Below are 26,818 nucleotides of genomic sequence, written 5' to 3' on the forward strand. Positions count from 1 at the left end.
AGACCTTGCAATGCAGTGAAGGATGTTGCCCCTGTACAGACTCAGCAAGAATTTCAAGGTCAAGAATCCACTCATGAGATGTGTCTTGCTAAGTAACAAAATGATTTCCTTAATTTGTAAATAAATTGTTCTGGTGTTTGTATTACTCCAGGTATAAAAAGTGGTGAACCCACACTTGTGCGCTCCTCCAACCTGGTAGACATCTTACTCCACTGCAGAGACATGGGCCTCATCTCTGCCTCTAAGAGATGCATAGGAGGCCATGGGGAAACACGTTCATTCAACTGCAACCTTATCTCATGTACATTCTGCACATCATTTATTCCTGCTTAGAGAAGAGATCAAAGTGAAAGCAATCCTGAAAGGTGACCATGTCATTTTTGCCTAATCCTGAACTCACATCAGATTCTGTGTTCTGATCTAGCTTAGTCCTCTTCTCAGCTCAGATATCTCACCCTCATATCTACATCCTCATATGTAATTTTAATTCAGTCCTCTTCTCATCTCATTTTTCAGCTACTTCTACCCTCCTTTGTACATTGTCTAATTCTAACTCTGGACAAAGTACTTTTCTGTTCAATACTAATTCTTAATTGTTTCCCTCATATTTCTTATCAATAATTGACACTTGGCCCAGCATGTTCCCTCTTGTGTTTTCCCATGGAATCCTTACCACTTCAACTCCTTCCAACTTAGTGGAAAAAGTGAAGGGGACCAGCTTGCTCCCAGAGCTACCTCTAGGCCACTGATTCATCACTCTTTCTCCACTGTCCTTCATTTAAAGTTCATACCATTCCTATTGAGTTAAATAAGAGTTAAGATAGAAATGTATTTTAGAATGCAACTGATCAAGATATAAACATACAGCAAATGTATTATAAAAACGAATAAAATTATTAACCACAATAAAATGTGAAAATGAGAATGACTCTATTTTTGCAGCAAACTCTTGTTACCTGTAGAATATTGTAGAAACACCTGGAAATAGTAAGGTTTTTAAACCATATGAAGTTTATATGTTAATCAGCATGAAGTTATTCTTTTAATTGTCTTCAATAGAAATTATCTGTAGATTATAGAGTTAACCATTTCGAATGAATATAGAAATAAGTATAATGCTCTCTTCAATATTCCTAATAAGCTACTATGGTTTAATGCTTTAAAGAAAAGAGAAAATCCTTTAAAAGGACAACAGACTCCAGGAAGACAAGTTGTAATTTACTTAAAACAAATTTTATTACATATTGTCAATAGAATTAGTAGTAAAAGCCTACATTGAACCATGTTTTCTTTTATAAAACTCTACAAAATTAAAGATTTCTAATTAAACTCTTAAGACCTAGATGTCATCTATAGTTAAATTTTGGCTAGTTTAAAACACTCAGTAAAAAGAGAAACTATGTAAAATCTTATATATTATCAAAAATAACTGTGGAATGTGCATTGGAATTTAAAATGAGATTATTTAAAATACGGATTGTAAGTTCTTCTAATTTTCATTGAAACAGATTTAATCTTGACAGGTGAGTTGTTTTTGGTCCATGTGCCCCACTGAATTCCAGTTGCAAGCAATCTGCCGGGGAAGTGATGGATGCCATTCAGATTTGCTAGACCACATTGGTTGAACCACCAGCCAGTGTTATTATTGAGGTGACTACAGCTCTTTACAGACTGACCATTGATCAGGCATGCAGGGCGACATTCATCATTATCAACATCTGATGTGCTGAAAGGCATTGCATTTTGATTATCTTCTTTTTTGAAGCCCCGGAATGCATCACCTAGATAAAATAAATTTTTTTAAATGACTAAATTTAAAGGCACTTTCTGTAATTTTAATTGACCTTTACCAGCTTATTATGCAAAAGCATTGCATCTAGAAATAAGATTTAAATTATTTTCTACCAGGTATCATATTAAAATATCTCCTCTAGATTGCAATATGTCAAAATCTGATGATGAATTCCTCAACACAATAGGCATCTTTAAGTGGATATTCAATATGAAATCACAATCCAAATGGAAGTTTGGCTGCATAGACAGAATCAGATAAATTAGGCCAAAAAACGATGGTATATACCTGTCATACTTCAAGGAAGAGTAATGTGATGATTGGTAATTTAGGAGAAGAAAATAATTTACATCTAAGAGGTTTTCATATCACTACCATTTTACAACACTTTAGGTAGAGAGGTATGGATGAATGTGAAACTTCTACCTTTAAAAAACTTAGATTTGTAACTCCAAAAGTTGTTTGGTTTCATTTAGGGACCACTAAGTTTATATCCAAAATGCCCATGTCCTCAAGAAAAACTTAGGTGCACTACCGAGGTGTGCCTTTTCTTCATGGCTCCCCACAAGATGAATGGACTAATTGGATAGTGGTTAAGACAGTACAATTTCTAAGGAGTTTACATTGGACGTTGTATATATGGTATCTCTGATATTCACAATAACCTGCAAAGATTAAGTATTTTGGCCAAGGAAATCCAGTTAACTAAGTGGCAGGGGTGGGAGTCATGTTTTGTTTTATAAAAATTATATAAATAAAACATTCTAATTAGTCCGTTGTACCTAGATTTCACCTATAGGGAAACTTTGCATATGTTGGAAACACTAACTACAAGTGAAGCTATGTAAAATCTTTGAAGAATTCAAAGCACACGTTTGTTACATCATGCTTCCAAATGTTTGGCATCTCTTGAGATATGTCTTTGAGGAATCTGAAGAACTTCATTAGCAGTCGTGGCCTGTCCTATACCTCTACCTCAGAGCACCTGACTCTGCACTTCACGAAAAACAAAATGCCCACACTGCAAGAATTCGCAGGGAGAATATATTCCCAACACCCACACGGTACAATGCCTTTCAGAAGTTCAAGTGAGAGAGACAATGCTTATGAAGCATTGCCTAAATTATATGATGCCTCCACAGAAACTCTCCCGGGATAAAGTCCAACCGTCGGAAGGCTCATACGTCAAATCGGCTCTTCACTGGATTATATTTAATAAATTTTAAAATACTATGCATAGGTCTATTTTTTAAGAAATAGCCTATGAAAAGTCATTACCATATTTTCTGCAAGAGTGTAGAGAACATGGCATTTAGTTTTCTCTGAGAACCTAGAGCAAAAGTCTCTCGAGTTTTAGAATCAGGAATATTTTCCTTTTCATGGAACAACTGTGTTGCTCACATGTTCAAGTATCATATTTCTATTCTTGCTCTGACACATGATCACACTGAACCCCCTGGTTTTATCTATGTTTCTATCTTTACATTCTATTGATCCTTTTTCTTTATTTTGATTATATTATGTGATCAATAGTTGAAAGTTACTTAACAACCTTATTGGGAAAGTATAGATTAGGGCATGGCAAAATTTGATGGTTCTGTGTTGAAAAAATTTTTTGCCATTAGAAATTTTGTCCCCTAATTAGATCCTAATTGTCTTTAAGAGAAATCTCACATAAACTTTTCCTAACATAGTATGTTCCATATTTAGATGCATCTTTACACGTTTAGAAAGGAAGCATTAAACATTATATATTGTAACTCTTTAAAATTTTGCCTTTATATCAAAATTTTAAAGATTTCAGACTTTCACCTACTATCCCAAGGCTAAGCCCCCTCAGATGTCATAGACTAACCATACCACACAACTCTTCCTGCCTGGTAATTTTCCTCCTCTGTGCCTTAACTCAAGCCACTCTCTTTGCCAATATTCCTTTGCCAAAAGCCTATCTATTCCTCCAAGAGAAGATGAGTGGTTCTCAATTATAAAGACGCCAACATATCCATCTGTAAACGCAAACACCTGGACTCAAATTTACTGAATCAGATTCTGCAGGGCTTTCAAAATCTTCTCAAGGTTAATCTAACGTTAACCTCTTGTTGAAAGCTACTTCTCCATGAAGATTTTTTATATGCAATTCATGAATCATTTTCTCCCTCTCGTTAACCTCCAAAGCTCTATCAGTATTCTGTTTTCAGTTTTATCTATCTACCCCTCTATTTTGTGATCAGTTAAATAGTTGGGAATATATCTCATTCATTTTTGGATTTCTAACAGTAAATACACATAATGAACAAGTACCATGATGAGCAACAACAGGAAAGTTAAATTTAGTATTTCTTGACTCAAATTTAAAATTTCAGCATCAAAATAGCAAATTTAACATCAAGTATTTTGAAGTTCTAACAAATTAAATTTATTTGGAAATGAGTAGATGTACTGAAGTATAGTGAAAAAACACTAAATTAGTTGTTATATCAACCTGGGTCCTGGCCCTGGCTCAGACATAATAAGCTGTGAATCTTGGGCAAGTCACTTAATCTTTCAGGTCTCTTCACTTGTAAAGTTAGAAGAGTAGAGATCAGCTCTAATGTTCTATGATTTCTAAATTCAGCCTCTCTGAACATGAAAATGTAAATAATACCTTCCCAGCCTACCCACAGGCTCTCAAACTAAAGAATCAATTGAGATTACATATGGAAAATTGCTTTGAAGAGTATATAGCACTTCAAAATCAATGATGTGGTGCAACAACCATAGCAGAATTTCAAAACTCAAGACTTGGAGGGTTTTCTCATACCTAATCTATTCTGTTATCAGTTGTGTGTCATATACCAAGAGAAATGCATTACTTTTAACTTTGCCTAATATTGAGTCAGTTATATTTAAATGTCCTGGATAATTTTAGGAATAAAAAGCTTACCAGCAGTTCCTGAATACCGTCCTAAGTGCATTTTAAAAAACCTTGTTTCATCCTCTAGCCAAAAGTTATCATATGATGCATAAGCGAATGTGTCATCTTCAGATTCCAATGTCACATACAGCATAAAACTGGTATTTTTCTGATTTACTATATAAAAAATCTTTTTTAGTCCTAGCCAAAATTCACCTGTAAAAAAAAATGCTTTTTTAAATATATTGTAATGCAAATTAGAATAACCCTTCATTATTTAGTGTTTGGTGGTGTTTAATGTTTCAATAACTCTGAAATGGCTCACCTAAACCCTTTGAGGGACTGGATGGCCCTAGTTCAAATCATCAGTGTTTGCCTAATTTACCAAAAAAAAATATCTCCCCACTTCCAATTCCCTAGACTGGGATAACTAGACTTTGTTTCATTTTTCTCTCTCCAAATTAAATTCAAAAGTACATTTAAAAATTAATTGAGTAAAAAGTCAAGTTTTACCTTAAGGCACGTCAACAAAAAGTCAGTTGACATGTTTTGGCAGGTAACAAAATGATGTAAACTGGTAAATGTAAGAGATTTAACCTCCAAATCAGCAGTTCCTAGAGACAAATTTCCTGATAATGCTCAGTTGAAATTGTTTTTGTCTGTCTTTGAGAATAATGCTTTGAGAACAAATATTTCTTTGTTATAATGAAGCTTGTCAGTTACCTATGAATGCAAACGTAATGTTTCCAATGAATGGAAATCTGAAATATTCCCAGGTTTAGAGTCAATATTTCCAAGATGATTGTAGATCTAGGACGAATTATTAACACCCCTAATTCAGACTGCATACTTCTTGCATGCATATTCTAGCCAATGGCTTTCTACCTCCCCCTACTCAATGTGGCATAGCCTAAATGTGTACACTCCTGCTCTGAAATATATCCCTCCACCTGAATTATGAAATTACTACAGGAAGTAAGGGTCTAGTCAGAATAAACTTCAAAAAATTGAGGGACAATGTGACATCATTCAAACTCTTAAAACTATAGCTAAGATAGTAAGCCCCTCTTAGAGGGTTTACAGCAGCATTTTACCTACACACTCACTTAGAATTGAAAAGCATTCTGAACAAGTACAGGAAGAAAGGGGGTACAGAAAGTAAGAAAGAAGTATAGGAAGTAAGACAGGTTCTTAGGGGTCTGTGTAGTGTTTCAAAGTCTATGACTCTCCAATTTGTGTCCCTGCTGTCTTTCCCCTCTACCCCAATGCCAAATTTAAGACTTAACAATATATTTTCCTTAATCCTAAGTTTGTTTTTAAAAATATCCCAAGTGCAAACAGTCTGTTTACATGAAGGATACCTGCCTGAAGACCTTTTCATCAAAATTTATACAACTTCCCCATAGAAATAAGCATAATATAAGGAAGATGACAATTCAAAGCCTCTGGATCCATGACAACTTCATTCAGGAGAAAGCACTCACTGGAAATTTACAGGTAATGCTAAGAAAACATAAGTATATTAACTGTGCTCCACAGCATGGCAGCTATTTGGCCTCATATGTAACATTTTATTACATTTCATGCCCCTTCTAAAATCACTGGCATGCCGTAGAGTTTTTAGCACTAGGATTAACACCACCACTTACTAAATCCTCGGGTAACATTATTACGGGATATTAAAGATTTACATTATAACAACAGTAACTTAAAATAACAGCATAAAAATGCTGAAAATAAGTCGCGTAAGTTCCAACTAATGTAAAATTCTACAGTGTTCAGAAACACTGATGTTTCTATTCGCCAAGAAAAGTGATGCTGCCATCTAGCAATGATGTAAACAGATTTCACAATTCACCTGAGGTTTACATTTTTAAAATTTTCAACATAGTGATTTTAATTGATATTTTTATAAAGCACTACTCCCAGTTGACATGATTCAAATTTGTACAGCCATGTACCTAAATTTTCCATTTCATTTGCTTGCATAGACACAGCATACATCTCAAGAATTTCAAGATCCGTGATAACCCTGCCCATTCAGTTTTTCATTCTGCAAATAGTTGTAGAGCCCTTGCTAGAACTCTAATAGGTACGTGGTAGATACTTAATAAGTACTCGATTTATAATTTTCATTCAAATCACATTTCAACAGGTATCTAAAAATTTCCAAATCCCAATTGAAGAGCTACTTATTTTAAATAAGTTGGCATATGAAGAGAGAGTAATTTAAGTCATATGTTGATATTCACATGGATTTGCTATTTTTACTGACAATTTGACCAATAGAGAGAAACAGTTTATAGGTGTAATGCCAAAAAGAAGAAAAAAAGATAGAAGAGAAATAAATAAAATTTGACCTAAAAGGTCGCCAAATCCATCCAGATAATCACACCACAACCTTTGGAAATCAATTATCCCATCAATCCTTTTCTGTATTACAGTCCATCCACCTCCTCTGTAATCCATGTCACACATTACCTAAAATAGACCCAGAAAAAACAAAAATAACATACGATTATTTTCATTCTTTTATATAAAACTCATGTTTCACCCTTAAGCCTAGAGAAAGAGAAGATACTTCCACTGAAAGGTTCCACTGCAATTGTATGCCATTAATACATGCAGATTTTTTTTAAGTCGCTAGAAAAAATACTGTTTAGCATAAAACAAACTTGTAGTTAACCTGAGTATAGTCCCTACATCAGTCACTTTTTAAAACATATTAAGTGTTTGTAGCATTTTAAGGTCAGCCTTTTATTTCTCAACCTTATAAATAATTTTCAGTTGAGGAATAACTGTACATTCAGATGTAGCAGAATGATGTATTTCTTTATAAATTAACTTTTCCTCTGAATTAAAATACTGATTTTTTTTAAACAGTGTTAAATATGCCCATGTGCCTGTCTTTGATTGCTCTTTTCTCCAAAAGCCTAGAAGGCCTGTGTTCAGACTGGAATTTTTAGACAGAAAGGGATGATCTGTATCCCCAGCAGGCACTCATAGGTGCATCTGTTGGTACTGTGTAAAATGCCCTTAAGAGGAAAACTGTAGGGGACCCATGGAAGTGACGTAGGGAGGAAATCAAAGCAATCCTCTCCATCAGAAACTCTCTGCACAGACACAGAGAAAGGCAGTGTGGAAGAAGTAAGGGAACCAATACGCTCCTACAAAAGAGGCAATTATGCATCCCACTCTTCACAAAATTAGAAGTCTTCCCTTTCTACATCTGTTCAGGCCCATTTTTGAATCTGTAGGCGAAGCAATTTAGGTAATTTTAAAATTATTTCCCCCTTAATTCCCAATTTTTTGACGTCTTGTCAATAGATGTCAAAAAATAATGTTAGTAACTCTAAGAAGAGAAACTGGTAGCATCTACTTAGAAAAAATGTATTTTATTGTGTAATAAAGACTATCAATGTGATATCAGTATCATAAACTTTCTTATGTACAAAAAAGTACCCAGGAAAATTTTATATATACAATTTTTATATATATTATTATATTATATATAATATAATAATATATTTCCTGTCAATAATATACAATTTCTAGTAGAAATGTCTTCTAGAAATCCTAGTATAGAGCTACTAAGGATAGACATAAGAGTAATTTATTTTATTCAGTTTAAGAATGCATCAGCTTCTCAATCTAACACTTTAATGAAAGGTTTTTTAAATTATTAATTTCTTATACAATCACGTAAACTTACTTGTCAGCCAAAGAAATTATAACCATATATAGGAAGGGGAATCAAAAGTATTTTTAGTAAGCTCCAAGGCAAAGCACACCGTTATTTTCCAATACCCATAAGCTAATTAAAGCAACTAAGTATTTATATTGCATAGTTCTACCTGCTATAAGGATAATATAAGATCTTGTACCAAATGGATTTATTTTAAAGAGTGTAACCATGAGAACTCAAATAGAAAGGTGAAAGATAGATTCTCTAGTTCTTTTACTGGTTTGTGGTTTGGGCAATGAATTCCAGAACACCAAAATTTTGAAACTGTAACTTTTACTAATTTATTTAAAATTTTTCAAAAAAAATAAATGTTCAAACAATTAAATTTTTAACATTAATTAAATTGGTTAGATGCTTATTCTATTCCATATAATAATATAATTCCATATAATAAGGGAAAACTTTACCTCAAATGGATAACTAGATCCTTCTGGGTAGATTATATATAAACCACTTGGTGTTTTGGTGACAGACCCAACGGTATCTTTAATATCAGTACAGTCTAAACCTATAAAAGTAAAATTAGTTACTTACGATATTTTCAATTACAATCAAGACAATCATTTTACTATAGAGAATTGACAGTGCTATCTGAAATTATTATTGTAATTTCCATTAATGATATGATGATTTTAACTTCTTGGAAATGAAAAATGATCTCAACTTTAGAAATAAGGAGAAAAATACATGGAAGAACTGAGATTAAAGAATTTATGCTGCAATGAACCTTCACTAATAACATTACTGTTAGTGATTAGTATTCCATACTGTTTAAAAGTTTCATTTGGGATCAACATTTATTTAATATATTTTATAATTATGCATTCTCTTGCCCAATAAATAATGCCCTTTCAGGAGTCTAGGCTTATCTTGGGGGCATAACATGTAAAGGAAACCTATATGAATGGGGAGGAGAAAGCCCAAAGGAATTAAGTAGATTAACTGCTACTGACACATCCTTGATTACTCTATTTAAAACTCCAGAGACTCTAATATGCTAGGGACCACTATTACAAATGGCCAAAGGGAGAAGAGGGGGAAATCACTTTCTTCACAAGGAAGAAATTATGTTTGAAGCTAGAGCCTGCTCTGTTGACAATAGTTAGAACTCCAGCGGGAATTGTAAACATATTATGTGGATATGACATCTTACTCTAAGATACTGTACTCTCTGTATTATGTTTTATAAATGTAAGAAAATAAATTCAACCCTTACAATGTAAATTACCCAGAGAAACAAACCTGAAAGCCTGGGACTCCAGAGCCAGAAGCCTGGTTAGAGCCCTATTTCTATTCTTTACTAGCCCAGAACCATTAGTTAAGTTACTTATCCTGTTTTCTTCATGTGTAATATGCCTGATAATAATACTACCTACTTCATAGTGTTATTCTGACGATTTACATAGTAAGGCATTCTGTAAAGCACTGCACAGTGCCTAGCACACAGTCAGTACACAGAAGATGTCATCTACAAAAAATTAGCTACAAAAAATTGTTTGCTTTCCCCTTCATTTCCAGGAGACATAGATTTGTTGCCTTTGTTCTGAATTGCTGAGATATTCTGATAATACCTTTGTGCTCAGATATATGATAGAAGTTCACAGTGAAGGACTGATCTGGGTTGAAATAGCTACTTTGCCGTCACCATCCAAATAAGTCTGAACAGATTACTTCCATTTCTCTGGGCTGCCTATTCTTCATCTGATGATGATGATAATCATAGCAAATCCTTATATTGTCTTACTACGTATCAGGCAATATTTTAAGAGCTTTTCCTGTATTTACTCACTTAATCCTCACAACAATGGTGTGAGGTAAGCACTATCAGTTCACTGATGAGGAAACTGATAACAAGGACACATGGATCAGGGATTTGAAGGAAGCGGTCTGACATCAGAGTTCATGCTCTGAACCACCATGTTACACTACCTACCTAGGGATGGTGGCGTAATAAATGAGACACAATAAAATAATAAAAAATAACAAAACAACATGTAAAAGTGCCTGTCTTAGTACTCAACACATAGGAGATTCTCAGTAACTGTTTATTCCCTTCCCTTTGTAAGGAAAAAAGAAAGCTCATACACTAGGCCTTCAATAATATTTGCTTGGAATTTTTTGATATTGTTTCACATTTTTCTTAGAAATGTAAGCCTCTAGGAATCGCTACATTGTATTTTAGTACAAAAAGTACTAAATTCCGGTTTATTTCTGTCTTAAGTTTCTTTTCAAATTTTATATCCCAATTTGAAACATTTCAAACACATCAAAAATACTTTTTACAGGTGGGAGGAACTCTGAAACTTTCTTTTCTTCTAACTGAAGATTAATTATTAATAAAATGTAAAGGGAAGCCCAGAATTCAGTTACATAAAGCTATGCTGTTTTCAACAGATTTGGAATAGCTGTGTACAGCCATGGCTTTCAAGTGGTCATAAAAGTTTCCCAATTTAGGGAAGTACACATTGTCTGGGTTGAAATTTGCTTAATGGCAGATATTACTCCTCCAGTCTGTTAGATTCTAGTGAGCAGTATTTTTTAAACAAAACTTCTAAATGCACCAACTTGTCCAGGAAAATTTCAAGCAACGAAAGACAAGTATGAAGAGGCTGAAATACCAAAGTTCTCACCATGTGACTGAACTGGTCTGTGAGGAAAAGGATCCAGCTGTTTTCTAAAAACTTCAGTAGTCAAAAGGAGAACTCGATTCATGAGCTCATTAACCTAAACACACATGCACACATTTAAGCAAATTTATATTTGAAGAAAGCTTTAGCTGAATTCTGTAACTGATACCTCTAAGCCTCTTATAAATCCAGCTCTGAAAAATATATAATGCCCATTTTTCTACACTGAATCCTTTACGGCTTTAACAAAGCAGTAAAGGCATAGCTAAACAGCAATCGTTAAATTTAGTACCGTTTATCTCCTGCACATTGCTTTTATCTGCTCATTTTCGCATTTGACTGCTCCTGCAAATCTGTTCTTTCTATCTTGCCTGAACCATCCCTGTAGTTTCTTATCTGGTCTCCCTGCCTCCTCCCTCTGCTCTTCCTCAACTCATCCTCCACACCAGCTGCCAATCTAATCATTTCATTTCCCTGCTCAGACACTTCGGTGACTCCTTGGTGTGGCACGATTTAGTTCCTGTTTCTTTAAGTCAGTTTTCCCTATATACCCTCAACCTCACCAGCTATTCCACCTCTGCACCAATTTCAAGTAGATCGCCAGAATGGAATGCCTTACCCTTCTTACCTAACCTCTGTGACCTTTGAAATATTTATTCATCTTTCATGACTCAGTTCACAAGCTCTATTATCTGGGAAGATTTCTTGCATCTCAGATCTTGGATATCACTTTTGTGTCATTCTAACAGCAATCACAACATTTTCAATACATTTTCCCGCCCCCCTAGACTGTGTAACGCTTAAGTGGAGGTCCATTTTTTTGTGATTGCTTTCTGTTTGCCTGAGGCTTACAATGATGCATCTAACATAGTAGGCACTAAATAGATGTCTGGACATGAAGGCACTAAAAAATTAATGATTGCACCTCCAGCTAACACTATCATTATACACATGCAATACCAAACACTAAAAAATCCATACCTGATTAGATAAATAATCCAAGGAAGCTTGCTGCTCATCCATCATATTTCTTAGCAGTTTTTTAGTACTTCGTGTGTAAGAAACAATAGAATTTTGCAAATTTCCTTAAATCATAAAAAACGTGTTTGCTAAATATTATATTGTTACAGAAAATAATTACAGTAAGAATAATGAATTTCACATGATTTTGGATAAATATGTAAACACAATATATCTCAATCTATCTAAATACTCAGAATTGTATATTCTAATTAGTATATTTTTCATTTAACTCAAGATTAACCAAGAAAACAACTGTTTCAACACTTCTTAATGAAACTATACCTCCTAATAATTTAGATTGCCCCCAATAATTTAATCTGATATAGTTGAGAGACAATATTCTCAATATCAATTCTCATGTTATAAAATGAGAGGTATAGAAACAGGAGGACTAAGACTTATGAATTCTTACTATATAAGAAAGTAAAAGGCAATAATTTCATATCATGCAAGTTAATTTTAAAAATTAATCGTTCTTCTAATTTTTTCTATTAATGCTATATTTTTATATAAACAAATTGCAAACACATACATATACACACACACAAAATTTTAGTCAAAAGTTTTGATTGGTTAGTTTCTGATTGAACTTTTACTATATATTTTCCTTTTTAAAAAACGCTTTTATTTTAAAACAATCTTACTTATAGAATAGTTTCAAAAACAGTACAAAGAACTTTCCTAAGTCATTCGAGAGCATGTTGCCATGATGTCCCTGGACATCCAATTATACTGATGATGTCCCTTATAAGAAAAAGAAGCACACATTATTGCATACATTATTCTTTTAAAAAAATGTTTTATTTCTATGTTTTTAAATTCACTCTAGCAGTAGAATTACATTAATAACTCTTGATATTTTAAAATCTACCTCACTCAGCCTTATTTCTCTTTTTTACTTTCAATCGCACACTTTCTATGAGATTCTTATTATTCCTGGATTTAGACATCTGTATTAATGGACATAAAGCTGCATTCATTGGTTTCAGAAGCCTGAGACATTTGTGTGATACATAGAATTAAGAACACAAAAGTGAGCTTTTTGTACTTGCTGACCTGGGAGTTACAATCCTGTAAGAACTGGATTAGGTTATCATCTTCTCTATTTCTGATCCCCTTCTTCAACCCACTCCCTATGTACATATACTAGACCACGAAAATTACTACACTCTTACTAAATAGTTTTAACAAAAATCAGGATTTTACAACTTTTTATTTTTTATTCTTTGCTGCATAAATCAGCTGTGAATTTGTATTATACCTATTGGAGAAGTTATCCAATATTAGTGAATTTCCTCCTTAAAGCTAAGGTAAAATTTCTCAGCGTTTTAGATGAAAGTAAGAAAATAGCGCTAGGTAAATTGACACAACACTACCATCAGTGCCCTCTGGCTTGTCCCTTCCCTCTGTGGTCACTTTATGCCACAGGGCTATATAGAAGAAGGATTCATTCATTTACCAAATATTTACCAAGTATCTACCACATGCCAAACCCATAAAACCTCTGGCCTAGGATTATCAGGATATATATATAAAAAGAGCCAAACAAAAGTTAAGGTATATTTTTTCCATGTCTATCCTAGAAATAATAAATCATATACCTTTATAATTGTGGTTATTTTTAATACTTACTGCACATGAAATGTTTTTCTTCTCGTGTAATTTTAGTTTTAACATCACATGATTCCTCACATTCTTCCTTATAAACAGTATCATTACTTTTACTCTCATCTTTTGCATTAGACACATCTTCTACAATGTTAACTACTGGAGAATCCTTTACACAATGAAATAAAAATGAGAAAGAATATATGAAATATGTTATATTACCTAATACATGATAAATAAGAAGACTATAGTGAAAAGATGAGATTTTAGGACATAACACGATGATTGTTAGAAGAAAAACATAATGAAGCAGTCAGTCCTGTGTCCTACTGGTTAAGTTCTGCGTGCTCTGCTTTGGCAGCCCAGGTTGGTTCCTGGGTGCAGACCTACACCACTCAACAGTGGCCATGCTGTGGTGGCAACCTACATACAAAATAGAGGAAGATTGGCACAGATGTTAGCTCAGGGTGAATCTTCCTCAGCAAAAAATAATAATAATAATAATAATAATAATGAATTTGTTAGTTCAAGCTTCCATAAATAAACCTTCTGGATAGATTTGGGGTACGAATAAGAAGTATATGTTAATTCAATACTTTTGCTCTCCTCTTTTCTTCTCAAATTCCAAAATGATTTATTTAGAGTCTGCTCTCCATAACTGTGGCTCTATGGCTTTGACATTTAACTTTTGCACATTTCCATGTGTGGTACAGGGCGGAGCCATCCCTTTTCCAAGAATCTTGCAATTTGAAGTTCCTTGAACATGGACTAAGAAAGTTCCCTGAGATACCAACAACATTTCTATGCCACATGGACTTCTGTCACCAATTAAGAAACATGTTGGGGTGTGGGGGGATGTGTAGGAGAATTGTTGCTTTAGTTTAAGCTAAAGTATTTACAGATTTGAGAAGTAAAGTATTTATAGATTTGAAAACTATCAGTGATAACAGAAAAAAAGCATGGAATTTTGCTTCGCAAAATCAACAACAGATGTCATTTTAAAAAGCCAACTACAGCCGTCATTCCAAAGGTATCTATTCTTGTCAATACTATTGGTTTCTTCAATGTTAAAACATTCTTTGGTAGAAGTTATATAGATTTAAATAACTCTGTTATTAAAAGAAAATAATAACAAGCTTTGTCCTCCTTTGACCTGGATATTGAGAGAAAGATAAAGAGCTAATCATATTATAAAAGGTACTTGCTCCAAAAAGATGCTTACATTTTTGTTACATAGATCTATTTTTAAATTCTTGCTCATTCCCCTCAACTCCTATAATAATTGATATATTAGATGTTTTCAAATCTAGGTTACAACTATATTTTTTCAGATCTAAATAAGATTCTTAAATTTTTAGTATTTTAGAGAATTAAATTATTAATATTTGTGGAACTTTCCTAGAATTTATTCTTGCTTCAACTGTGGAACCATGGAATTTGATACTGATACAATGGGAAATACATTTTATAACTTTTAAAAATTATAAGCCAACATTTAAATATGTATTTAAATAAGTTCAAATCCCCATCTACTCATCTACTCATAGTACTGCATATACTACATTAGCTATCATTCTGACATTGTTTTGAAAAAAATTTCTAATTTCCTAGGTATGCACTCACAAGACTGTATTTGAAATATGAAAGTTTATGGTGTTTTTTATAAAGCAAAGTGAATTTTTTTGTTACCCATCAGACATTTCATTATCAAAGTTAACCGGAAAGTTGCTGGCTAGTTTTTAACCTAGGCCTGCAATTTCTTTAAAAATTTTTCACAAGAAATGTGTTAAGAGTCAATACTCAGTTTATGGTTTCCTAAGTTTAAAAATAGTATCATTTAAGCCAAGTCTAAGCATTTCTAAATAAATACTTTAATTATTCCACAAATTATATTGGGTGGCATAATTAATCTTTTCAAACATCTAATACATATCTTGAAAAATATATAACCATGCTTTTCTAGCTAAAATAATATTTCTGAAATTCTTACCGTAGAATGATGTACACAGTTACCTTGTACAGCTTCTCCACAAATAAAAATACATATATTTAAGAATAAGAATGAGGCTTGGGAAAGATACATCATATTTTTCTTGGAGAAATGAAAAGCTTCTTCAAATACCAGTCAGCTCTCTGTGAAAAGAACTACAGTGCCTAGAGACTTCAGTTAAAAACTTCTGGAAGGTGTACAAGAAAAACACAAGCCAATACTTAGTAGTTTCCATGCCCTCGTTTGAAGCAACACCCTTCATTCGAAAAACAAGTTAGCCTCTAGAGATCCTGTCATTTTAAGTTATACAAACATTTTTTATCACTGCATGCCCGCTTCATAAATCCATGCTTTTGAAATAAAGCAATAAATAGATAAATAAATAAAGCAAGAATTGACAAATTCATTCAGTTTTTATGAGTCAGATTTTTTTTTTTTTGGCCTTAGAAAAAAATGCCTTTCATAAGATATACCTCAATAATTGTGAACTGGTTTGCATAAAACTGGTAAGAAAGTAGAAATCAGTGATGGAGTAGGAATAGTATTACATCAGAACTATTTCTACAAAACGCGAAGTAGAAATTTAATCAATGTGAATATCCAAAGCAGATAATTCAGACTGAAAATATGCTTCTAACTGAATTTAGCTATCAACGATGCTCAGATTAACCATATAAATGCCAAGTTTCCAGGACTTTAATTGATTTGTATGTTTTTCATCTATATAGTTAAAACTTTAAAAATTCTGAATATAAGGGAACTATTGTTACTGAAAATTACCACACTCTGAAAGTTGACAGACCAATGTCTGTGACGAGTCTTCAAATTCTCCCATACAATGGCTCCATCTCTTCATTACATAAACATACCTAAGTCTTCACTATCCGAAAATTAAGAGGCAAAGTAAAACTTTCCTGAGCCTTGCTTCCTGTTCAAGGTATTATTTTCTCTATTTCCTTTCCTAGCCTGAGAACCACAGGGCAGAGATCATAGTTTTTATGGTACTAGCATAGTGACTGGGATAAAATAGGCACTCAAATATAAATTAATGAGGTAATATCTTAAACTATTATCTATTCTCTGACTTTACTTCCTCACCACCGACTATGTGAAACTAAATGCTCTTATCTATTTTTCTTCTGAAACTTTCTCAGAGTTTCTCCAGTGAGGCAGGGTGGGGTGGTTGAGAGTGCTGGCTCTAGGACAAGACTGCCTACCTTTGAATCTTGATTCCACCGTTCCCTTGCTCTGGAAACTTGGGCAAAGTTACCTAATATCTCTATAGCTTAATGACTTCCTTTGCAGAATGGGGATTGTTGGGTGGATTCGATGATTTAATATATGTAAGCGCTTAGCACAGTGCACAGGAAACAACAAGCTCAAATGCTAGGTGGTGTCATTATTATTTGTATTATTATTATTATTTAACTTGGTCTATAATATAGTTCTAATATGGCTGAAAATATTAATGACCTTTAAAATCTATATTAGGAGTAGATGAGTATATATCTTTAATCTTAAATTTCCAGTTGAAGTCTTATGAAATTAAAATGAAGATGGCAGAACTTTAGCAATTTTAAATCAGCCAGAAATTAAAATTCTTTGTTCTTTCACAGCTTGCCCAGAGACAAATTCAGGAAATACTTACTTGAGCAAAAAAAAAATTCAGCAGAAGATGGAAAAAATAGCCTCAGCCAAGATGAAAGTGAAACTCAAAAAATTGTCCATCACAGGCTCCCTCACATAACTCACAAGGTTATAACAGTACTCAAATTAGATAAGTTATGTGAACGCGCTTCATAACCATAAGTGGTTGTTATTAGTTTCTTTTGTAAGTAGAACATCATTAACAATTTATGAGACCATGTTAATGAAGTTGGGTGTCTAATAGGCATCTCATATTTAACACATTTGAAGCCTAAATCAGTTGCTTCACCCGTCCTCAACCTATTCCTCCTCATCTTAGTAAATGACAATATCCTTTATCCAGTTATTCCAGTCCCAATCTGAGAGTCGCATTTGACTCTTTTTTTTGTTATTTCCCTCACTTGCCACAACCATTCATCAACACATCTTATTGGCTCAAGGTTAAAATTTTGAACACTTCTTGCCACTTCCATTACTACCACGCTAGTCTGAGCCTCCATAATCTCTCATCTAATGTACTATAACATTCAAACTAGCCTCCTTGTTTCTAGTCTTATCAACTTTAGTCTACGTTTCTCCACAGCAGCTAGAGTGATTCTTTTAAAGGTTAAATTAGATCATATTACTCTCCTACTCAAAATTCTCCAGTGGCTTTCCCACCACTGGAAGTTGGATTTTATATTAATTCCTTGCATACTATATAAGTCTCCACTGAATCTAAGCACATCCCCATGCACTCCTCCAGTTTCATGTCCTAGCACACTTCCTCTACCTCAGACCCAGTGATCTTGCTGTTCTTTGAACACATCAAACATAATTCCGCCCTCAGAGCCTTTTGTGCTTACAGCATCCTCTGCCTATAACATTCTTCATCTAGATATTTGAATGGCAATCCCCTTTTTTCATACAGATCTCTGCTCTAATTCCCCTTCCTCAGAGGCCTTCCCTAAGCCCCTATCTAGAACTAACATAAGTCTCTATCTCCCTACATTACTCCATTTTTCCTTATAGCACTTTTTACTACCTAATATATTCTAGTGGGAAAGAAAAATAAATACAAGCTTCTTAAGCATAGAGATTTTTGAAGTTTTTTTACCACTGTATCCCCAGCACCTAGAAAGTGTTTGGCACATGCTCAATATGTGTTTCCTTAATAAATGAATGAACTATTTTATGGTTTTGAAGTGTGAAAGAATTAAGCATTACATTTAACACAGATGTCTCTTCTGACAAAATAGAGATTTTACTACAATTTTTTTTATTTCTTGAATCATACTTGTCTTTTGTGTCAAGAGATACAGTTCATAAATGCCTCAAATTATCTTCCTATTATCCAAATATCTAATCTTAAAGCCTTTTTTTAGAATCTAGGACTACACAATTAAATAAAATGTGGAACATCTGCTTAATATTGCAAAGAAAGAAAGAATTTAAAGGTCAAAAAATAGTTGCTGTTATTAAAAAAAAAAAGCTGGCAACATTGTGCTTAAAATTTCCTTTCTTCTTGGTTATCATTGTAAAGTAACATTGGAATGAAGAATGTTTATATGAGCAAGCATTTGTAGGCAATTGGGAAACCAAGTCATGCTTCTTAATGCTAATATACCAGCAACAAAGCAGTAAGATGCCTAGAGTTATGAGATACCAAACTAATACTATAGCAAAAGCTAGACTTTCAGGAAGGGTAAACCTGCCTACATACTCCAAACAGCAACCACAACCGCCACACTTTTATTTGCACTTTGCTTAGCCCTACTTTGCTCGCTCTCTCTCTCCTCTCTCTCTCTCTCCTCTCTCTCTCTCTCTCTCTCTCTCCCTCTCTCTCTCTCTCTCAAATTGGCCCTAGAGAAACAGACTTGTGATGATAGCAGCGGGAATACAATCAAGGTCAATGCCTGTGGCCAGGCCTGCTGAAAACTTGCCACGATAGCTAATTTTCCAAGTGTACACATTTAGCCTTTCTTTGCCAAGATTATATATTCTGTCCTTTTGGCATGGTCCTGAAGGAGGCTTGCATGTTTTATGTTATAAATCAAAACTGGATGTGTTGTGGCACTTTAAAATCTCAGTCACCAGAACACATTCCAGTTTGAGTCATTGCATCCAACTTTGCAAAAACTCTGTTTTAAATAGTTTCAACTGGAAAAGTTTATTATTTGAACTCTAAAAATGAACAAATTGATTCACAAAGGCAGAGACATTTGAATGGTGGGTGAGTGATCTTTATTTGGTTTGTACATTCTGCTTCCAATCTGGGAGTTTTTCCACCAAAAAAATCCTGGCTGAAATGCAGTCAGAATTTATATGTACTTTTATAATGGGCTCCAACAAAAAGTTTCAGCCTTTTTTCAAATTTTCACTTGCATAGCTATTAAACTCATGGCTCAAAAATTCACTCAATTTTCCATAGCTCCTGAAACAATTTCAATGCGATGATCTCTTCTGGCACATCTTTCCAGGATATTGCTAGGCTTAATCTGAACTTCTTTCCAGACCACAGACGCTGTGATGGTCTATTTCCAGAATCTGGCAGCAAGGCAGGCACCATTAGGAGCCTTTGAAATGTAGACCTTTTAAGTAGGGAAATGGCAGAGGGAATGGCAGAAGCATCATGGAGTGGGTGAGGGAAGGCAGAGAAAGGAAATTTCCACTTCACGAAGCCTTTTTTAAAGAAATGGTGCTTGGGGATAGTGCTGCCCCCGAAAGACTCACGACTCAAACTCCACAACAGATTCGGTAATCACACAACAAATTCTACTCTGAATTAGCTCCAAGGCAATCATTTCAGAATCCCCATGGTGGCGTTTGCCTGTATCTGGGGATTTTGCAACTCACTGTTTTTCATCACTCTCAATACCCCCATGAAAACGTTGTCATAAAAAGGGAGGTAGAACTGAGTCAGCTCTAACATACAATTCAACTCTCCCCTCCTGCAAAGACTCGGGTCTCTGAGGATGCCAAGGCTCCTGCCCGCCGCCAGCAGGGCGGTGCCGAGCCGGCGAAGAGGGGGCGGAGGGGAGGGGCGGAGAGGAGGGCCTCCGGAGCCTCCTATTGGCTGCCTCGGGCGCCTTGCCCCGCCCCGCCCCACCCCCCTGGTTTCCGTCGCGAAGGACGCGGCGTCGGTTGGTTGTCAAGATGGCGGCTGCGGTGAGGTCGCTGCTGCCACCTCTGCGATTGCTAGGCAAGGTCGCCGCCGCAGCTGCCGTCGCCACCACAGCCACCAGCGTCGCTGCGCGGGAACGAGAGCTGCCGAGGCCAACCGTTCCGCGCCCGTGACGCGGGGCCTAGAGACGAGTGTTGGGAGGGGCCGAGGAGGAGGAGGAAGCCGGAGCTGCCATGAGGGAGGCGCTAGGGGCGAGCGGGGAGGCGGCGCTGAGGTGAAGGATGCTGGCCGGGAGGCCCGGAGTCCAGAGCGCGGTGGCGGGACTGGGCACTGAATCCTCGGACACTCGCGACAGAGCCCCCCTCAGCCCTCGGTTGAGCGGCGGGCGTCACCGACCTGGCGCTTACTTGTATCCTTCCCAGCCGTGGCTGCCGGGGTAGCAGTGTTGGAAGCGGGGCCCATCCTTTCCCCGTTAGATTCCCGTTTACCGCTGACGCAGGGTGACAGCAAGGAGCCAGTCATCTTAGTGCGGATATTTGCTTTAGCAACTGTCGTCGCTCCCCTTAGTCCTGAAATTATACCATTTTATCCTATTCTGTGACCGCTTTCCCTGCCACCTAGTTATCCCACCCTCATTCAACTTGGGTGTAAAATTTTTGCGAATTTTAAAATACATCAACCGTGTGTTTTATGGGGATTATGTTCTTGCCTTGTAGAATTATGCCATTATGTTCTTTGCTTCATATTACCACCTCCTGATTAACCATGCTGCTTGGAGAGAAGAATTCCACCAGGAAGTAAAATGTATTGCTATCCTGAGAGTCAGTTTTTAACAGTTAACCTAACACACCCCTAATTCGTTTACTCGAGCTGCCAATGCCTAGCACACTTGGGTAATTTGTTTTGTTTTTCATCCTCTGCCCAGTCTGTTGTCAGAGAGACGGCAGAGAGAAAATGAGAAGCAAAGGACCTGGACACTTCTCGCTGGCTTGTCTCTGACCTTTCCCTAGGAAGTGGTCGAGCCCACCTTTGATGTTGCCATTGGTTGCATTGCAGAAAATTGAAAGAGTTTTGTTTTCAAAATATGTAAACCATGTTTATTCTTTCAGAGAATGTTACGATAGTTAGAATTTAACCCTTGGACTCTCAAACAAGTTGGTTGGTAGTGATGGTGCTGTATAATCATCTTCTTCGTTCTTGTCGGAGAATGAAGTGTCTTCTCTCTCCCCGTTAACCCCCACTTTCTTATCTCCAGTGTCTCCCACTTCTTCCGGGATGTTGCAATTTTAACAGCATTCAACAAACAGTTTTAATTTAGTGTCTGCTCTTTGGCAGACTCTGTTCTAGGTGCTAGGGGTACAACCCTAGTGAGGAAGACAGGTATGTACAGAGCTTCGCTAAGGTAAAGGTCTCTCCTCTGACATGCTTTCCTCAAGCTTCCATCATTTCTGTCTTTTCTTTCTTTAGCCAAGTTCTCAAAATAGTAGCCTGCAGAAGCAGCTTCTAGTTCTTCTCATCTATTCATTATTAACCCCATTCACTTTGCCTTTTGCCCTTGCTACTCTTTAAAACAGTCCTCTCAAAGATATATTCTGAAATAAACAGTATTGTTTTCTGTATGGATTTGATTCTATCCCCTTGACATTGTATTTTCTTGGACACTCAACTCCTGCTACATGGACCCTGATTTATCTCTCAATCAGAAAATAGGGACGCATTGTAAGTGGCTCATTGATAAAGTGTATCTTTCCATCATTTTCACTAGTGAAATGGTCATAGACCTACTAATTTTTTTTAATTTACGTGGTATGAACGTTGATACAAACATCAAAGAAAATATTTGTAAATACAATCCAGCAGTACTTCGAATAAACAAAACCAAATAGACTTAATTCCAGAATTGGGATGATGATGTCCTATAAAGAAATGCATTACTAAAAATATACTTAAATACTAAATATATGGTTAAAATTAAGAAAGTTGTAAATGATCATTTCAATATATGCCCAAGAGGCTTTGATAAAATCCAACAACTTTTGCCAGTGTGTGTATATATATAATATATATATCTCTACATATGTTTTTTGCTAGTTTACATATATGTTTGCTACTATATATAAATATATATAGTCTATAGATCTATATTTAAATTGGGTTAAAGGAATTTTTGAACATAAAGACTATGACACTAAATCAGGAAAATCATTATTTACTAGTTGGAGAAACACGTAAGCACCTTTTCTAAGTTTTATTTTGGATCTTCTTAGTGTCTGTAATGTTTCTCGTTGGCTATCTGATACAAAGTAGGTGCTCACATTTATTGAATGAATGACTAAATGAAAAAAAAAAGAACTATAGTCTTAAAATAAGCGAATGGCTTGGTAAAATTCCTACATGTAACTTCCAAATATGAACTCAGTACTCAGAAGCCATCCAGCTTCCTGTTGAAGATGTTTTCTCACTTGAGTCAGATTTTCCTGACACTATATAAAGGGCAAAACCTTATAAAGTTCATCTAATTAAAATTAGCTCAAGTTCTATCATTTCAATCTCTTATAGGCATTCAAATAGAAATAGAATAAAGTTTGTTTAAAAAAAAGTGAAAGGTCTTTCATGTCACCTCACTAGGCAACATGAAAGACCTTTTTTTATGAATATGAAAAAATTTTTCATTTTTCTCATAAATATCTCCAGTATTTTTCCCTCTCATTGTATCCTAGCTCCCACCTTGCCTCTTTCTTCCCTACCCAGTTTATACCCTATTCTTCATTATCTACACGTATTTTCTCACTAACATCCTTGGTTCTTTCCACTCATATCCTTCTGCCTCAATCACCCAGTGACTACTACAGTCCTATTTCTCTGCTCCTTCACTCGAATAATAAAAATGCTGTCAGAAATCAAAAAACAATAGACTGGCGCCACTACAGATTGATGGTTTCTAGCTTCACCTGAACAAGAGCAAGGTTCTCTCTTGTTCTCTTAATGCCTATGGCAGATCTTTATCACTTTCCCTCACTCTCAGTAGACAGTCTTACCACTTCTTAAGACAATGGATGCCATGAACTCCCTCAGGTCCCTCCCAACAAACAACACACACCCACATGTTCCCATCACCACCTCAATCCCCTGCCCTGTCTTTTTTCCCAGGCTCACTCTTAGCATATCACCTTTACTGTAGAAGGTGAATCCATTCACTTGTGCCCTTATTTCCATCACATCTCTTCTCCTCTGTAACCCTGGATTATAAATTATTCCATCTCTCTCTTATAATTTACTTTCACCTTCTCTAATGGCCTTCTTTCCTCACAGCCTATAAACATACTCAGGTCTTGGCTATATTTAAAATCAACTAACAGTCAAACCTTTAGAGCATAAGAACCCTTTGAACTATCTTCTGATATCTCCTGTCTCCTTATTTTGACTTCTAAAAAGAGTAGTCTAAATTCACTGTCTGTACTTTGAGTCACACTTTATACTACACTCCAAAATAGACTTGAGCTGATCAAAAGGTAAATATAAAATAAAATTGTGAAAGAAAACTGACAGAAAATAGAATTTCACATTTTTCCTGTTTAAAGTTATAGAAACTTTACCATTTGAAAAGAAGAAATGTCAAATGAAAAATATTTCAAAGATAGCTCATTTAACTTAAAACTTTAGTGTAAGGAGAAGTTGTATAAATAAATAAAACTCGAACTATCTTGGGAAAATACTTGCAGTAACTATGATAGAGGATTAATAGCTACAATATTCTATCTCCATTAATTTTACTGAAATTAATTTTTTAAAAACTCAAGTTCTTGGGGCCGGCCCTGTGGCCTAGTGGTTAAGTTCAGTGCACTCCACTTCAGCAGCCCAGGTTTGGTTCCCAGGCACAGACCTACACCACTCATCTGTGGTGATGCTGTGGTGGTGACCCACATACAAAATAGAGGAAGACTGGCATAGATGTTCACTCAGGGCAAATCTTCCTCAGCAAAAAAATAATCAAATTCCCAATACACAAATGACCAGTGACTGAACTAACAATTCACCAAAGAAGAAAATAAAAATTAGTAATCAAACATGGAAAGCATTCTATTTTGCTAATACACACATAATAAAACATGATTTTCCACTTGGTCTTTAAAAAAAAAAAAGTACTACCCTATGCTCATGAGGTTTTGAAACATATATTTCTAATTATATGTAAATTTATAAAACCCTTTTATAAACCAATTTGTCTATAAGGCACAAAAAGCTATAAAAATATGTATGCCTTTGTCCTAGTATATCTACCAAGAATTGTTTCCAAGGAAATCATTCAGCTAGCTTTTATTAAGCCATTGATATATTCTAAGCACCATGCCAGGCATTGGAGTTATAGAAATGTAGGGAAGACACATGTAATGTCCTCATGAAGGTGTCAAGTCATCCCATGGGAGTTAGAAAAAGCTTCATAGGGGACAAATTGCTTTGAGGTATCCCTGAAAAGATGAGGAGAGTTAGCTAAGCTTGTGCCGAGAGATAATGGCATGATACATCATGGCTTGTTTTGTTAATAAGTATCTTTGTGTGGCTGGGCATAGGATTCATGCAGGGAAATGTTGAAAAATGAAGCTGAAAAAACAGACCGGATTGTAGAATGCTTTATATTCCAAGAAATTTGGAATTTATCATGAAGGTGATAGGGAGCTTTTGGAGAACAACAAAGAATGAAAAACCAAATCAGACTTGCGCCTAGCTGGCTTAGTGGAGGTTCAAAAGGAGGATGGCAAATTTAGGAGTAAGGCGATGAGTTAGAAGACTACTGAGATAGTCCAGGCAAGGCATTTAGAGCGCCTGAGCCTGGGCTGTGGAAGAGAGTACAGAGAAGAATAAAAAGATTCAGGACAGCTCTAATAAATTTGTCATCAATATACATTGTATGATTCATGGTTATTTGTGATAGTACCATATTTAAAATCACCTAAATGAGCTGCAATTAAAGAAAGACTAAATTGGAAGAGGGAGAGATGAGAATGAGTTGGGGTAGATTAGACTATGCTTTTAAATTATAATTATTATGTGTTACTTACCCAATCCTACAACCCATAGTATTCTTGGGTTTGTTTTTTTTTTTATATTAAGTATATAAACATTACCTTCCTTTGAACACGTATTTAACAGTGATTCTTATGGAAATATCTTACCTTTCCAAGATAGCTTGTATAGAAAACAAAAATTTAACACATCATCTAATAGTTTTTAAACTTGAATACCAAACTTGAAAAGATGCAAAGGCAGCAGCATTTCTTTATAACTCAGCAGGCAAAAATTATATTTTTATAGAGAGAGAGAGAGTCATTTGATTTAATTTGAGAATATATAGTTGTCAGAACATTACGAACATTACATTTGTGATTTTCTTTATGTTCTTGTGATATCTCAAGCATGTTAATTAAACAGAGAACAGAATTGTCTCCCCCTCCATCATAGTCCTGCATACTTCTCACCTGAGCCAAAGCAACTTCTCGCTGTCCTCCCCATGCAATGTTGCTCTCGTGTACCCTGAAAGGAAGTTACACTTTACTCTACTGTCGTGTTGTGACTTTTAGTAGCTAGCCGTCTTATAGACATCAGACTCCTCCTAATACTCTATTAGAGAAGAACAAGATAAATCTTTAACTGTTTCCAAGCTAAGAAAGAACCAGATTTCCTTCCTTTTTTGTTTCATTTTTATAAATTCTTCAAAAGGAACTTTAAGTAAAATATCACATGTGCAAGTGTGTGTGGGTATATGTTTATCTTGAGGTCGTGCAAAATTTTATAATAAAACAAAGGTAAAATTAGTTATGGCCAATGGTATAAAGATGGTTAAATAGAAACATAATTGAAAACAAGTGAGTTCCCATTAGGAAAGTTTCAAATGACAAAAAAATTCAAATAAATATGAGTGTTTTGAAGTATATATAATATTGATGTTGAAACACTATAGGATCCTGAAATTAACACATTTTGAGTTAACAATTATGTACAGCATAATTTATTATTGAATGTATTTATTGTGTTCTGTTTTACCATTAATAATTTATGGCATATAAAAAACCTTGGTTAAATAGACCTCTCAAAGAGAATTTTGAACCTCTGTTATTTGGGGAAAAAGATTTAAACAGGCTATTTATTCTAAAAAGACGAGTTGCATGCCCTGCAATATCTAACTTCAATACCTCATATGCATCTACATCTAATGATGAGGTACTGAATAATGACAAAATGATAAGTGAATGACCATTTTTTAAAATTTGAAATCATTAAAAACAAAAATACTGTGATAAATTTGGTAAAGGTATTCAATAATGACAGTTGAACCACACCTAAATAAATTGGGACATCAATTAACCACATCAATACAACTTTTTTAAAGTT

The 26,818-nt window shown here is 35.1% G+C and overlaps 2 protein-coding genes across 3 annotated transcripts in view; one reads left to right on the forward strand and one right to left on the reverse strand.

Annotated features, from left to right (window-relative positions):
- Positions 1 to 1,245: 1,245 nt before the first annotated feature.
- Positions 1,246 to 15,824, reverse strand: ANGPTL5 (angiopoietin like 5). Its single transcript, XM_046686128.1, has 8 exons — positions 15,679 to 15,824; positions 13,713 to 13,857; positions 12,039 to 12,142; positions 11,061 to 11,154; positions 8,838 to 8,938; positions 7,046 to 7,166; positions 4,716 to 4,901; positions 1,246 to 1,781 (listed from the first exon to the last, which is right to left on the reverse strand). The coding sequence occupies exons 1-8, from the start codon at positions 15,772 to 15,774 to the stop codon at positions 1,462 to 1,464; spliced, it is 1,167 nt and encodes a 388-aa protein (XP_046542084.1). The 5' UTR covers positions 15,775 to 15,824; the 3' UTR covers positions 1,246 to 1,461.
- Positions 15,825 to 20,483: 4,659 nt separating this feature from the next.
- The window catches only part of CEP126 (centrosomal protein 126), a 70,607-nt gene continuing 64,272 nt past the window's right edge, over positions 20,484 to 26,818 (forward strand). For both annotated transcript variants that reach the window (XM_046684655.1, XM_046684657.1), the window contains exon 1: positions 20,484 to 20,837. In XM_046684655.1, the coding sequence (XP_046540611.1) occupies positions 20,710 to 20,837 (128 nt within the window). In that variant the 5' untranslated portion in view covers positions 20,484 to 20,709. The remainder of the gene's footprint in view (positions 20,838 to 26,818) is intronic.

The sequence above is a fragment of the Equus quagga genome, chromosome 14 (genome assembly GCF_021613505.1).
Source record: "Equus quagga isolate Etosha38 chromosome 14, UCLA_HA_Equagga_1.0, whole genome shotgun sequence".
In the NCBI taxonomy this organism is placed as follows: domain Eukaryota; kingdom Metazoa; phylum Chordata; class Mammalia; order Perissodactyla; family Equidae; genus Equus; species Equus quagga.